The sequence below is a fragment of the Delphinus delphis genome, chromosome 2 (assembly GCF_949987515.2).
Source record: "Delphinus delphis chromosome 2, mDelDel1.2, whole genome shotgun sequence".
NCBI lineage: Eukaryota > Metazoa > Chordata > Mammalia > Artiodactyla > Delphinidae > Delphinus > Delphinus delphis.
In genome coordinates this window covers 27,018,512-27,034,873 of record NC_082684.1, presented here as the reverse complement: position 1 = coordinate 27,034,873, position 16,362 = coordinate 27,018,512, and the positions used below count along the sequence as shown (strand labels likewise).

At 43.5% G+C, this 16,362-nt stretch overlaps 1 protein-coding gene across 4 annotated transcripts in view; it reads left to right on the top strand.

The window, feature by feature from the left end:
- Positions 1–11,902: 11,902 nt before the first annotated feature.
- GPATCH2L (G-patch domain containing 2 like) overlaps positions 11,903–16,362 on the top strand; it is a 66,356-nt gene continuing 61,896 nt past the window's right edge. For all 4 annotated transcript variants that reach the window (XM_060004147.1, XM_060004145.1, XM_060004148.1 and 1 more), the window contains exons 1-2: positions 11,903–11,971; positions 14,354–15,025. In XM_060004147.1, the coding sequence (XP_059860130.1) occupies positions 14,364–15,025 (662 nt within the window). In that variant the 5' untranslated portion in view covers positions 11,903–11,971; positions 14,354–14,363. The remainder of the gene's footprint in view (positions 11,972–14,353; positions 15,026–16,362) is intronic.

Here is a 16,362-nt window from a genome sequence, read left to right as displayed (position 1 = left end):
AGGGATGAGCTTGCCATCTGTCCCTGGAAGGCCCCAGGAGAAGGCTGGATGACCCATTATCCAAATGGGGAGAGGGGTAGAGGCTCCATAATGCCCTGGGCCTGTTCCCAGAGGGCAGTACACCATTGTGCACAGGGACTCCACAGCCAACTTACCTGGGTAGAAACACAAATTCCACCACACATGAGCTGAGACCTTGGGCAAATTATTGAACTTCTCTGTACCTGTTTGCTATCTGTTAAATGGGGACAACGATAATAATACTGATATCTACGTCATAGGGTAGGATAGACTGATTGCATTACTGGCCTGGTTTTTCACGCCTCCCTGTACGTATACCCTTTGTTAGTGCCTTTTCATGCTGACTCTGGGCTTCGCCACATTGCTAGCTTTAGCCAGTGGCTCGGTTAATTACAAGCTTGATTCGAGCAGAGTCATCGCTGCATTTTTCCATCTTAGAATGTGTACTTCTGTGTGTACCTCTCAGAACACTACCGCAGTCATGAGACTATACCAGGGCTAGACTCTGGTCATGATAACATGACTGCGCCAGCCTGCTGGAGGCATGTGGAAGATAGCCAACTTGTCCCAGAAAAAGATATACTAGAGCAGCTAGCTCCTTGCTGACTACAGGTACATGAGCAAGCCCAGAGATCTGCCAATCCTAGCCCAGATGGGCAATGCTATCCAGTCAGCCTATGGACTTGTGAGAAATAAATAAGTGGATGTTGTTTTAACAACTAAATGTTGGGGTGGCTTGTTATGCAGCATTATTCTGAAGTAGATAACTGATACACAGATTGGTGCTTAGACGTTTGATGCTGCCAAAAACAAAAAATAAATCAAAACCCAAGCCTAAGATACAAACGTTGGCTTTGGGATTGGAAAGCAAGTAGGAAGTAGAGGCTGGAAAAGATGATAAAGATATTGCTATAGCAGGTTGGAAAAAAGGTAGCCCATATTATGTATGCTTAAACAATCAGTAAAACTGTTGTCTGAGGTAATCTGGACAGTAGAAAAAGTACTTAATCAACTTATAGATTTGAGTAATTTTCAGGTAGAGTCCTGAAAGGATCAGCTGGCTCTTGCTAGCTGAATACTATAAGGTACTATGAGAAAGAGGTGGACTAAAAAAGGAAACTAGTTTGTCAACAGAATTTAGAGGGAATATAAAGGGGCCAGAACTTCCTGGACTGAAAAATAATCTCTAGTCTCCCAAGCCAGTAGAATATTCTCAATGTAATACAGGGCCTGGGACTTCTGCTTCTGGCATTAATGGAGTAATAGGGACTGTATTTACTCTCCCACCTTAAATAATTAAAGGAATACAAAGTTTTCCAGTATCCAACAAGGTAAAATTAGAAATATCTGAAAACAATAAAAAAATTTACCAGGCACAAAGAAGCAACCATAATGTAAAGAAAAACCAATCAATAAATACAGACTCAGAATTACACAGATGACAGAACTATTAGATGAGGGTATTAAACAGCTTCTATAACTACATTTCACGTTTAACAAGGTAGAGAAAAACATGAGCGTATTAAAGAAAGTCATGGAAATTTTTTAAAGCCCCAAATCTAACTTCTATAAGTATACAATGTCTGAGATAAAAAATATATTGGGTGGGATTCACAGTAGATTAGACAATACACAAGAAAAGATGATGACTCTTAAGACATAGTAATATAAACTATCCAAAATAAAACAGAAAAAAAAAAAAAAAACCAACCAGAAGACAGCAGCAACAAAAAAAGAAAGAACAAAAGGACAACTTAAGGCAATCTAAAATATATGTAATTGGAGTCCCAGAAGTAGAGAGGAAGTGAGAGGAGAAAAATAATATTTGAAAAAATAATAGCCAAAAACTTTCCAAATTGAATGAAAATTATAAACCCACAGAACCAAAAAGCTCAATGAATCCCAAGGACAAGAAACATGATAAAAATGACACTAAGACACATCATAGTCAAATTGCTTAAAACTAGTGATAAAGAGAAAGTCTTAACAGCAACAACAGTATAAAGGCATGGCCTATATAAAGAAAAAAATAAGAAGATAAGAGTGACAGGAGACTTTATCTCAGAAATAATGTGAGCAGAAGACAATGGAGCAAAATCTTTAAAAAGTACTAAAAGAAATGCACCGTCAACCTAAGATTCTATACCCAGCAAAATATCTTTCAAAAATGAAGATAATATAAAGAATTTTTTTCAGACAAACCTGAAGGAATCATCAACAACATACCAGAACTACAAGAAATGTTAAAGAAAATAATTTAGGCAGAAGCAAAATTATACCACATAAAAATCTGGATCTACACAAAGGAATGAAAAGCACCAAAAGTGGTATTTGTGAAATCATAATTTTTTTTTCTGATTAAAAAAAAAATCTCTTTAAATGATAATTGTCTGCTTAAGGCAAACAAAAAGAATGTATTGTGGGATTTCTGCCATATTTAGAAGTAAAATGTGGGACAACAATAGCACAAAGGCTAGGAGAGAGGAAATGGAGGGATATTGTTGTAAGCTTTTTTTTTTTTTTTTTTTTTTTTGTGGTACACGGGCCTCCCACTCCTGTGGCCTCTCCCGTTGCGAAGCACAGGCTCCGGAAGCGCAGGCTCAGTGGCCGTGGCTCACGGGCCCAGCTGCTCTGCAGCATGTGGGATCTTCCTGAACTGGGGCACGAACCCACGTCCCCTGCATCGGCAGGCGGACTCTCAACCACTGCGCCACCAGGGAAGCCCTGTTGTAAGCTTTTTATGCTAGGTATAAGTGTTACAGCATTACTTGAAGTCAGACTAAGATAAGTTAAAGATGTATACTATAAAGTCTAAAGCAAATACTAAAAATATGAAACAGAAATATAACTAATAAGCTAACTAAGGACATAAAATGAAATAAAAAACCCTCAATCAAAAGAAGGAAGAAAAAGTGGGAAAAAGAACAAAGAATAGATGGGACAAATAGAAAATATATAGCATGATGATAGATTTAAACCTAACTGTTATGGGCTGATTATGTACCCCCAAATTCATATGTTGATGTATTAACTCCCAGTACCTCAGAATGTGACCATATTTGGTAATAGGATCTTAAAAGAAGTGATTAAGTTAAAATGAGATTGTTAGTGTGAGCCCTAATCCAATATGACTGGTGTCCTTATAAGAAGTGGAATTTGGGACACAGACACACACATAGCGAAGATAGTGTGAAGATACAGAGGGAAGACAGCCAACTACAAGCCAAGGAGAGAGGGCACAGAAGAAACCAAACCTGCTGACACCTTGATCTTAGACTTCAAGTCTCCAGAATTGTGAGAAAATACATTTCTGCTGTTCAAGCCACCCAGTCTGTTATGACAGCCCTGGCAAACTAATACACTAACCATATCAATAATCATATTAAATATAAATATTCTAAATAACCCTTGTCTCCACCGTACCACCCCAGCCCAGCCAGACCATATTGTCCTTTTAATCAGTACATCTCTGGATGAAGAGGAGCCACATTTAAGGAGCTGCATTTGGTCCTAATGTAGATCACAACCTCTTAGACTCCTAGCCCAGTGCCGTGGTTGGATGAGACTTTTGGGTGTCCTGGGATGGGGTGTGAATATTTTGCATGTGGGAGGGACATGAATAATTGTGACCCTCAGGAGGACTGTGATAAGATGATGCCATTAATGACTCCAATTTTTCATGTGTCCTCCAAAAAGATACGTTCAAGTCCTAACCTCCAGCTAACTTATTTAAAAATAGAATCTTTGCAGATGTGATCAAGTTAAGATGAAGCCATACTGGATCTGGGTGGGCCCTAGTCCAATAGCTAGTGTCCTCACAAGAAGAGAAGAGACATAGTGACAGCCACCCACTGAGGGAAGACTGCCTTGTGAGGATGAGATTGGAGTGATGCATCTACAAGCCAAGGAATGCCAAGAACCACACGAGAAGGTAGGAGACAAGGAAGGACACTTCCCTAGAGTCTTTGGGAGGGACCCTACTCACACTTTGATTTTGGACGTCTAGCCTTCAGAACTGGAAGAGAATGAATTTCTGCTTCAAGCCACCCAGTTTTGGGTACTTTGTTATAGCAGCACTAGGAAACTAACATACCACCTCATGACCCCTGCCCTAACTGTTCCCTCTGCCTGGAATGTTCATCCCTGAGATGGTTGGATGGCATACTCCCTGCTTCCTTTGAGGTGTCTGCGCCGATGAGCCCTTGTCAGAGGCACCTATCACAGATAGCAGCAAGGCCCCAAGTCCAGCAATCCCTTTCCCCTCATCCTGCTTTGTTATTCTCATAACACCTCCACCACCTGACAGTTCATATATGGATCTGTCTATTGTTTGTCTTCCTCCCCCGAGAAGGGAAGAATACTGAAGGCAGGGACTTTGGTCTCTTTTGTTCACAGATGTACCTTCAGTATGTAGGGTTTGGTACGCACTCACTAAATATATCCTGACTGGCCGAATGAATGTCAGTGCAGGCAGCACCTGCCAAATGCCTCCCAAAAGGGGAGGAGAGAGTGTAGTGCAAAGAGTAGCCTTTGCAATCGGATGCCTCGTTCTGACCAGTTATTTCACACGCCAGCTGTGTGACTCCAGATAACTTCTCTAAGGTTCAGTTTCCTCTTCTGTGTAAGTTAGGACAAAGCGCTTTCATTAAATGGTTATTATGAGGATTAATTGAGTGATTTTATTAATATATAATAGAGGTACAAATCTCTGTATAGTCAACATAGGTCTAACAGTTAATGTATATCATGGTTGTGTGTACATATTGCTATGTGTCATGCAGTGTGCTAAGCACTGCTATTCAGTTTAGGGGCATATAATTCAGTGGTTAAGGACATGGCTCTGCCTGGTTACATGCTTACCAGTGTGTGGCCCTGGGCAAGCTACTTAACCTCTCTGTGACTTAGTTTTCTCATCTGTAAAATGGAAATAAGAATAGTACTGTAAGGATTATTAGGTTTATCCATGTTAATATTTAGAATGGTGTCTGGCACCTACTGAGGACTCAGTAGATATTAACTACTATTATATTATCATCTAACTTGATCTTCTATGCATTTCTGAGGCAGTTTCTGGCACACTGGTGCCCCATAAACACTAATTTCCCTTTCTGGCCCCTTCATAATTCAGTTCGAGCTGCCTTTACAGCACATTTCCCCATATGCTCTCCAACGAGCTGCAGCTTAAACAGTCTTGGCCCAGCCCTCTGAACACTCCGGTTTCTTGCTTATTGTTACTTCCAATGCCTTCCATGTCAAAGTAAGCTCATCTATGCTTGGTTACTTCAGCCCCTCATTACCTGTCCAGACAGGCCCTACATCTTGTGTGAGCCTCTTTCGAACAGAACTCCAAGGATTTGTATTGTCTAAGCTCTCAATGGCTGAACAACTTTCACGCATGTCAGGGCAGAAGGTGGGGTGCACATTGCACTGTCACTTCTGTGACGGGAATGCAGGAGGGGCATGAGTAGAGGAGCTGCACATTTTGCCAGCCTTAAGTGGTAGAGCAGCTTTTGGTCCCAATGGTGGGCAACAAGATGGTAGTGGATACAGAGCGTGGCCTGAATGGTGGGCAAGTAAAAAGCTAGGATGCTCTTGGCTGCAAGCAACCCAAAGTTGCTTAAAATACATGGACATTTGGTATGTCACATAACAGAACACATAAGTTCTGGAATAGATCCTTCAGGGTTGGTTGTTACCTGAGGTTCTTTTCCTCTCTCTGCCCTTTTATCCTCAGTTTTGGCTTCATCCTTGGGATGTTAGCAAGAAGGTTGTAACAATTCTAGATGTCATATCTAGACATAACAATTTCCAGAAAAGGAAGAGACATGATGTCTTCCTACGATTCTCTCTAGAGTAGAAACTTGTCTCAGTAGGCATCCCCAACAATTCTCCCTTCATGTCTCCTTGCTCGTAGTTGGGTGATAGGCCTGCTCCTGAAACAATCTGCATGGGGAATGGGATTCAACAACCCTTGAGATGGGGGTGTGGTCAGCATTTTCCGAGCACATGGATTAGTGGGGAGCTGTGGGCTAAATTATGTCTCCACGCAAGTTCATAAGTTGAAGCCCTGAGCCCAGGACCTCAGAATGTGACTGTATTTGGAGGTAGGGCCTTTAGAAGTGATTAAGTTAAAATAAGGCTGTTAGCGTAGGGTCCTAGTCCAATCTGACTGGTGTCCTTATAATAAGAAGAAATTGGGACATGCAGAGAGCCATTAGGGGTATGAAGAAGCAGCAAGAGCGTTGCCGCCTGCAAGCCAAGGAGAGAAGCCTCAGAAGAAACCAATACTGCTGGCACCTTGATCTTGGACTTCCAGCCTCCAGAACTGTGAGAAAATAAATGTCTGTGTTTAAGCCACTCAGTCTGAGGTATTTTGTTATGGCAGCCCTAGTAGACTAATATAAGGGGGAAGGCTCCATTAAAAAAAGGAAGGGGGTTGTCTGGTAGGCAGCCAGTAGCATTCACTGCAGTAGTAGTGAGAGGAAAGGAAGGGGTAGGAATAGGTGAACACAGCTCAGAGATAGTGTGTACAAGCTTTGGAGTCAGGCAGAGCTGGATTTTGGTCCTGACTCTGTCCTTTACTGGTTGTGTGAATTTAGGCAAGTTTATTAGCCTCTCAAAGCTTCAGTTTTGTCATCTATAAAATGAGGATCATATAACACTGTGATAGGCAGAATAATGGCCCTCTGGAATCTGTGAATATGTTATCTTACATAGCAAAAGGGACTCTGCAGGTATGATTGAAGTTAAGGACCTTGAGATGGGATGATTATCCTGGATTATCCATGTGGGTGCACATGGGTTCCTAAAAACAGAGAACCTTTCCCAGCTGTGGTCAGAGAATGATGTGATGGCAGAAGGAGGATAAGAGAGATTCGCCATTGCTGGCTTTGAAGATGGAGGAAGGGGCCACGAGCTGAGGAATGTGGGGGGCCTCTTGAAGCTAGAAAAAGGAAAGAAATGGACTCTCCCCTAGAGGCTTCAGAAAGGAACAAGCCATACTGGCACCTTGATTTTAGCCTAGTGAGATCCATGTGGAACGTCTGACCTACAGAACTGTAAGATAATAAATTTGTGTTGTTTTAAGTCACTAAATATGTGATAATTTGGTATCGAATCAACAGGAAACTAATATGTACACCAACGTCAAAAAGGTTCTGGAGAAGATGAGATGAAATAATGAATTTAAAGTCTTTAGCATGATACCTGGCCCATAGTAAGCCTTCAATAAATGTTACCTCAACGACCCCCCCCCCCCAGTTCTATAGAGTTGAGGAGGGTACGTGAGAGAGTACGAGAGCTGTGGCAGAGGTGGAGTTTGGCAAACTTCTGCCATCTGCCACCTGCAAAAGAAAAGGCATCAGGTGTCTGGGGCCAGGGAGGAGGGCAAGTTTCAGGGAGTCACTCATTTTTTCAGGTAAATGCAGACACTTCCTGCCCTCCTTGGTGGACACTGCTTCTATTAGGAACATCTCTTCAGTGACTATTGGAAAAATTTCTGGAAAGATTCCAGAATATCTTGGATCAGTTTAAAGAGAAGCTCTGAGCAAGGAAAAGAATTGTGGAGGGACACGAAGGCAAAAAGAAAGACAACGTCCCTGTTCTTATGATATTTATATTCTAGTGGGAGGTGACAGAATATAAATAAGTACACACCAAATAAACAAGGTAATGTTGGATTATGATATAGGCCATAAAGGAAATAAAGAAGATGATAAGATAGAAAATGGCTAGGGGAGTAGGATTTCTTCAGATGGTGTTAGAAAAGCCCTCTTTATGGAAGTGACATTTCAGCCAAGACTTCAAAGATGAGGAGATTCCTTGACCCTCACCTGCAAATCCCTATAGACAGGTATTCTTGGTTGCAGGAAAGCACATGCCAAGGCCCTGGGGTGGGAGTGGGGAGGCAGGGAGGGACAGCTTAGTGGGTTCGTACTAGGAGCATGGGGCAGGGACCAGATCCCAGGCTGTGCAGACCATGATGAGGACTTTCAGCTTATTATAACCGCAGGGAATCTAATGAATCAGCAGAGGTACTTTTTTTTGGTGGGAAGGACAAAGGAGGGAGAAGCTTACTGTGTGCAGATCCTTTTAAACTGGTGATTTGCTCATTCAACTTACAGTTCCACCCTGATGGTCAATTGAGGGAAACTTGTTGACTAGACTGTCTTCCTCTTCTTGGTAATTATTAATGTTTTTGGAGTGCTTACTTTGTGTCGGGCTCTATATGAAATGCTTTGCATTCATTATTTCATTTAACCTCCACCCAGGAGATGAGTACGTTCTGTTATTGTCTCATTTTACAGATGAGGAAGTTCAGCCGTCAGCGCTGGACACAGCTAGGAACGTATGGAGCTTCACCCTTGGCTTCTCTCCCGCCTCCATTATACCTGCTCCAAGTCTGCTCACAACTCGCATCATCCGCTATCCTCAGTGCCTACTTCAATCAGCAAGTGTGACGGCCTTTCCTGAGAACTATTCCTCCCCAATTTTCCTTTCGGTCCTCCTTTTCTTAAATGTCACCCTTCTCTGGCTTCTGTACACTGGTTCTCTTCCAATGCTCTCTGTCCTTTGAGCTGGCCACCTTGTTCTCCACAGGCTTCTTCTCTTGCACCCTGTTTCCTAGAATGGCCCTGCCCACAGATCCCACCATCACTAGCTTTCATTTACATTTTCTCTTAAGATTGAGACAAGCACTTCTAATTTCCTGTTCCAGCATAGTAAACAAATATTTGTTTTTTCAACTGACAATAGTTTCTGAGCACCTAGCACGTGCAAAGAACTGTGCTAGGAATTGGTGAGAATACAATGGCTAGGACGGGGTCTCTGGGGCAGTGGAGTGTAGGCTTCATTTTTGTTCACATAGCTATGTCTCCAGAGCTTAGTTAGTGTAGGGCCACACATGTCGTAGGTAGTCAGTAAATATTTGTTATATGAGTAGTTTAGCTGGGGAGGCAAACTTGCACATAAATGGCTCAGATTCAAGGCTGAATGAAGAAGATGATGTAATAAAGATACCAGCAAGTGCTGAGAGAGCCCAACAGAGTAGACAAGCAAGGGGAAGTCTTCATGGAGGTGACATTGGCATTGAGCCTTTATTTTTTAAATTAATTTATTTTTTAAACATCTTTATTGGAGTATAATTGCTTTACAACGGTGTGTTAGTTTCTGCTGTGTAACACAGTGAATCAGCTATACATATACATATATCCACATATCTCCTCCCAGCATTGAGCCTTTAAATCCCCTCAAGTCCCAGAGGTGTTCAAGAAAGAGCAAGTGGTCTGGTGTGCCAAGCATGATATACGAAGTAGTGGAAGACGGATGACGTGTGCCAAGCATGATATAGGAAGTAGTGGAAGACGGATGACGTGAAATGGTGTTTCAGGAATCTCACTCTGGTGCCAGTGTAGAGAATGACTTTTGGGGGAGAGACTGGAAGTGGCAAGACCAGTAAGGAGGCTGCTGTACCATCCAGAAGAGTGGTTGCCTACCCAGATGTGGCCAGTGGCAGACAGAAAGCGAAGGAGGGAGGGTGGATGCAAGAATACTATCGAAATAGAATCCTCAAAGCTTGGCATTTAATTAGATGAAGAGGTATGAAGGAAAAAGCAGGGACTAATGGCTAATTCACCTGGGTAACTGCATGATGGTGCTGACATTTCCCAAACTGGGAATAGTGGAGGAGGGGCAAATATGATAGAGACTATGGGAGAAACTAAGATTTCTTTTGACATCTTAAATTAGAGATGCTGGTCAAGAAAATAAGTGGAAATATATAGCATAAATCTGAAAACAAAAGCTGGATTTCAAGAAATTTGGGAGCTTTCAGTGCTGATGGAGGCAACTGACACCATGGGAGTGGATATGATTTGTGGGAGAGAACTTCACTTAAGCAGAAAAGAGGACTGATGGCTGTGGACACCTCTTGAACATTTCCATCTTTTTGTCCTGTGGGAGTCGCAAATTCAGCATGTCCAAAGTGAACCTTTTTCTCTCGTCGTCTCTCGCTGTGCAAATGGCACCAACCACTCTGTTAGTCACTCTGGCTCAAAACCTCAGTCTTTGCCTCCTCCCTTAATTCTTTACACAATGTTTCACCTACAGAAAATTCTGAAAATCCACAAAAGCAACAGGTAGCAGAGACAGTCCCTTATAATGGAACTATTTTGGATGATAGGTAGTGTATCATTCGGGTCATATTCCTGTGCAAGTATAGATTTAGTTTCCTTTATGTATGAATAGAGTCATAAGCTACATTTTTAGACTAACCTTTTTATTAAGGTACAACCATCATACAGAAATGTACACAAGAAATTGATGACTTTTCATGTCATTAAATATTCTTCCACGGTCAATTTCAAAAGGCTGCAAGGTATTCCATCCCATAGACGTAATTTGATAACTAACCCCTGTTGTAGGATGTCTGGCGTTTTTCTAGTCTTCTCACTCCTTCCTCCACGATGCTACAAAGATGAATTTACCTGTATTTAACATTTCTGTGCCCATTTCCAATTTTTTCTTTAGATAAAATTCGTAGAGGCAGAATTTCTGGGTCAAAAGGTATGTGCATATTTAAAAATAAACTTTTTATTTCAGAATAGTTTTAGGTTTCCAGAAAAATCCGAAAGTACTACAGATAGTCCCCACATACCCCATATTCAGTTTCTTCCGTTATTAACATCTCACATTAGTAGAGCACATTTGTCACAATTAATGAACCAGTGTACAGACATTATTATCAACATTAACTGAAGTACATAATTTATCCAGATTTCTTAATTTTTACCTAACGTCCTTTCTCTATTCCAGTATCTCATCAGGATACCATATTACATTTAGTTGTCATGTCTCCATAGGCTCCTCTTGGCTGTGACAGTTTCTCAGACTTTCCTTGTCTTTGAAAATCTTGACAATTTTGAGGAATACTGGTCAGACATTTTGTAGAATGCCCCTCACTTGGGGGTTGTCCACTTTTTCCCTTTTGATTAGACTGGGGTTATGAGTTTTAGAAGGAAAGTACCACAGAGATAAAATGCCATTCTCATCATATCATATCTAGTCCACATACTGTTAACATGATTTATCACCGTTGATGTTAACCTTGATCACCCGGCTGAGGTAGTGCTAGTTTCTCCACTGGAAATGTTACTCCACTGTAGTTGTTTCTCCACTCTAAAAGTTACTCACTTCCCCCCACTTTCCATATTGTACTCTTTGGAAGGAAGTCACTGCACAGTCCACATTTAGAATCAGGAGTTATGCCTCAGGGTGGAGTATCTATAAAAATTGTTTGTAATTCTGCACCAGAGACTTAGCTCTTCTTTCCCATTTATAAATTTATTTGTATCAGTAATTGATTTATACCAGTTTGACTATGGATATTACTTTTACACTTCAAGTTATAATCCAACACTACTTTGTTTTGTTACTCAAGCATGTGTATCTTTAATAGTCTGAGCAACTCACTCGTGCTACCCCCCCAAAGGTTGTACAATTCGCATGGTTAAGAATGAGGACCCATTTCCCCAATTTCACACACCGTGTATAAAGTAGGTCAGCGATCAAGGGCAAGGCCGACGCCCCTCCCTAGCGCCCAATTTCCTGACGCCTCCAAGGCAGATGAGGCCTGCATGGGTAGGCCCTTCACCAAGATGGGCACCTCAGCCCCACGGGAACCCCCGCTCCAGTCAGCCCCTAAACACCGCCCCTCCTTACCCCCTTGCTTTTCTTCCGGGTTCTCGCGGCCCCGCCCCCAGGGAGCGGAAGTGGGAGCGGCCGCGAGCAGGAAGCGCTGGGCCGGGGCGGGCCCTCTCGCGCAGCCTGTCCCTCCCATTCCACCACCGCCCCACCCCACCGCCTCAGACCGGAAATGAGGTCACAGAGGGAAGCCCCGGCGGGGAGACTCGGCCCCAAAAGCCGCGGCCGTCGGAGGTGACTGCGGCAGCGGGTGAGGGGGACGGGGAGTGAGGGGGTCGGGGCCCAGGGGGCCCGCGCTAGCGGGGATCGGCGCTCCGGGCCGCGGCGGAGCGGCCACGGGCGCCATGGGGCCCCGGAGGCTGGCGGGAGGGGAGAGGGTGGCGGGGCCTTGTTTTTCAGGGCCCATCTCCCCGATCCGGGGGATGAGGGTCGGGCCATTTCCCGGGCGACAGTCACCTTCTCTCTTCTCTAGTGTCTGGCTCTTTTGAGCTAGCGACAGCGTGAGGGCTTGGTGTCCCGAGTCGTGGTCGTCCTAGTCCTCGGGGGCGGGCCCGGGCGTGGGGGAGTCCTTCGAAACACGCTTTTTCTCACGGATGTGGCCACGTTGCGACCCTTGAGCACTGAGGGAGTTTAGTCGCCAGGACTTGCGTTTTGGCACTTTCTGCCCTGGAAGGGCTGACCCCCTGCCCCTGGTCACCCAAATTGAGAAGTTGCCTCCTGCCTCCCCCAGCCCCTCCCCCAACCCGGTCCCCCCACCCCACCCGACCGTGCGCCTGCCTGCCTCTCTTTTTACTTCTGCTAGTTTCTCGTTCCTTCCGTTGCGTGCTTCGGACAGCCTTTGTCTCCCCGAGTGCTTGCCTGGCCCCGGGACCCTCTCGGACTGTGCCTCCAGGGAGGGTGGGAGTTCCAGGGTTCTTCTGTCACTTCCTGTTCGAATTGCAGCCTTTGAGCCTGGCATTCGACTGCACAGCCAACTGCAAGTTGTTTGGTAACTTCGTTTCACGTTAAAGTTTGTACAGTTCTGCTTGAGCTTTTAAAGCAGTAGTTCTTTATTAGGGAAATAGATTTAGATAAGTGCGTCCCCACTTATCTATTTTGGTTTTAGAGACAGTTGTTTCCCAAACCCCAGCCATGGTGTTTTAAACTACTTATTGCTTAAATGAGTGTGGCTTTTGACACTTCGAGTTTTGTTTGGTTGGTAGTTTGGGACTAGGTGTCCCCGTTGCTCCTCCTGCCTTTAAATTGCTTGGCATAAGGATAGCATGAAAATAGATTTTAGAAAGTCCTTTGCAAAATGTAAACTGTGTGAAGGGAACTATGGTCTGAGAGTGGTGCCACAGAGTTTTAAGTTCTAATTATGGTCTTGAAATACGTTGGACTTAACAAGGGCTAGGGAAAAGGTGCTAATTTAAAATGGTTTTTTTTTTTTTTTGCCGTACGCGGGCCTCTCACTGTTGTGGCCTCTCCCGCTGTGGAGCACAGGCTCCGGACGCGCAGGCTCAGCGGCCATGGCTCATGGGCCCAGCCGCTCGGCGGCATGTGGGATCCTCCCAGACCGGGGCACGAACCCATGTGCCCTGCATCGGCAGGCGGACTCTCAACCACTGCGCCACCAGGGAAGCCCTGAAACGTATTTAATTAGATGTACGAAGTATATTAAACGTTTCACTTTAAAAAGGCCTTTTGAAAATCGCTCCTCCTGCGCTCAGCCTCTGGAAGGTTTGCCTATGAAGTGATCCCTGAAGTATGATGGTTTGACAAGAATGAGTTGAAAAACAGGAAATTTTGGAAAGCTGTTAGCTAGAAATCTTAGAGACTCCTCTTATCCTTGTCATTTCAACCTCAGTTATAATGTGTTTTTGTGTGAGTGTCTGGCACTAAAGCACAAAACTTGGATAACAATTTATTTTCTGAAGGATGGCAAGAAGACTTAAAAGTTGCTAATTATTCACAAATATATGACATACTCTTTAAGGCTCTCTACCTGGTAGCTTCTGGGTGGTAGTTGGGACCAGAATGGGTGCAAACTTGGTCTTTTTTTTCCATGCAGAGTACAAACCTGGGTCACTACAGATTCTTGGAACACTAAAACTGCAAGCAGCCTTCCGTAAAATGTGTCACTAAGTTGTCTTTCTCTTCCTGCCACACACATTCTTATTAGTGACCCCAGACCATAGAACGGTCTTTTCATCCATGGTTTTGAAGTTGAGTGTTTTTCTGCTCCTGTTTGGACAGATGAGACATTCTCTAATCTTTTTAGCTCTGATCATCAGGTAATTTAGTTTAGCAAGTTTAATTGGGGGAAAAGGGGAATGACTGATTTATTCCCCTGAGTTTGCTTGTTTTTACTAATAACCCAGTTGTCATCTGGTGAGTATTTTGAGTTTTTGTGCTTTAAGAACATGCTGACTTCAGGCATTTAACAAGGGCCACATACCTATTCTTAACGGCTTAAGGGAGTATGGATGGTAGGAATAGAGTCTAAGGGTAGCCAGGTGAAAGGTGACTTTATTTTCTGTAGACGGGGTGGACTCTGCAGTGCCATGATCTGTTTGAAAAATTATTCAAAAACAACAGATCCTATTCAGTCTTTCTTCTTCTTTTTTCTCTTTTTTGAACCTCCTTTTGGCAGATGTGGCCTCATGGATGAGCTGGTACATGACTTAGCCTCAGCCTTGGAGCAGACATCTGAGCAGAATAAGCTTGGTGAGCTGTGGGAGGAGATGGCGCTGAGCCCTCGGCAGCAGAGGCGGCAGCTTCGCAAACGGAGAGGCCGGAAGCGCCGTTCAGACTTCACTCACCTGGCAGAGCATACCTGCTGCTACAGTGAGGCCTCTGAGTCAAGTCTGGATGAGGCCATCAAGGACTGTCGAGAAATGGCCTCAGTCACCAATTTTAGTGACTCTGATGACACTATGGTAGCCAAACGGCACCCAGCTCTTAATGCCATTGTTAAGAGTAAGCAACATTCTTGGCACGAATCTGACTCCTTTACTGAAAATGCACCTTGTCGACCGCTGAGGCGCCGACGGAAGGTGAAGCGCGTAACATCAGAGGTGGCTGCCAGCCTTCAGCAGAAGCTCAAGGTGTCAGATTGGAGCTATGAGAGAGGCTGCAGGTTCAAGTCTGCTAAGAAGCAGCGTCTGTCCCGCTGGAAGGAGAATACTCCCTGGACCTCATCAGGTCACGGGTTGTGCGAAGCAGCAGAAAATAGGACTTTCCTAAGCAAAACGGGAAGGAAAGAAAGGATGGAGTGTGAAGCAGATGAACAAAAACAGGGCTCTGATGAGAATATGTCAGAATGGTGAGATCTCCCTTACTAAGTCATAGATTTTCCTGGTTAACTTTACCTAAAGCACAAATCCACAGTCTTGATGAGTTCAACTTTCTTTCAAACCAGCCTTTGTAATACTGACTTTGTAGCTCTGCTTTAACCAGTCAGGTTGTGTGTAGCTTCTTAAAGTACACTCATGATTCTGTTTCCCTACATCAAGAAGGCTATATTTTATAGAAACACATTTGTTTCTAAAAATCATCTAAAACGTGTACCTCTTATTTTAAAAAACATTTTGCTGCTCTTTGTGCCACGTAGTTCATACACAGATACTGTTCTTTAGAACCAGGGCCTCAGTAGAGGCTGGTGTGTATATGTATGTATGAGAAAGAGAAAACGCGGGTGCCAGGCATATGGAGTTTGTAAATGTTCTTGGTAAGCTGCCTTTACCCATTAAGAATCATGGCTTTAGATGTTTCTGGACTATAATTCTGTTCTCTGCTACTTACAGTTTGACTGTATTGAGTTTAACATTCAAGTTGTCTGAACACATGGTAGGCTTTGAAAATAACAGGGCTAAATCCCATCAGTCTTACACCAAATGTCATCAAGCCAGAAAAATCTGTCTTGAATGGGTGCATGTTTAAAACGTCAGTATAGTTTTTGGTGACTTTTAATTTTTTACATCTCAAATAGATAGTCCTAGGGACACTGATACTTCCCAGCTTGATACTTTAATATTATTATTAATATTAATGTGTGATATCTGTTTCTCAGTGTGGATGCTGTTGGTGTTTTGGATGGGGCAGTTCCTTGTGGTGAGGGACGTCCCATGCCTTGTAGGATAGTTGCCATCCCTACGTTGTTCCCATCACCCTTCACAGTATCAAAACAAATGCCTCCATGGGTGCTCCCTAAGTGGGTTGAGTAGTCCCAATTGAGAACCAGTGTATTCTATTATTGTTAATATTAGTTAGCATTTATTAAGCACTAACTGTGTGCCAGGCACTGTACTATTGTGTAGAACATATATTCTTTAATGTTCATAACTCCCCTGTCTGGTAGGTACCATTATTTGTATTTTATAGAAGAGGAAATAGAGGTTATGAGTGTGGAGATAATTTGCCCAAGGTCACCTAGTAGCAAAACTGGGACTCAAACCTGATTCCAAAGCTCATGGTTAACCACTATGTTTTGCTATGCTTTGAGCTTGCCTTTGCCATGGCACGTTTTCTGTCTCATCTGAACTTTTACAACTGCAGAACAGATGACCTTTCTTAGGACTTGGCTTCTTCTGACGTTTGTCTGAAAAACAAAGGCATAAATCTTACAGACTTGGAGGTGAGGTTTTGTCGGTAACAGGAAAA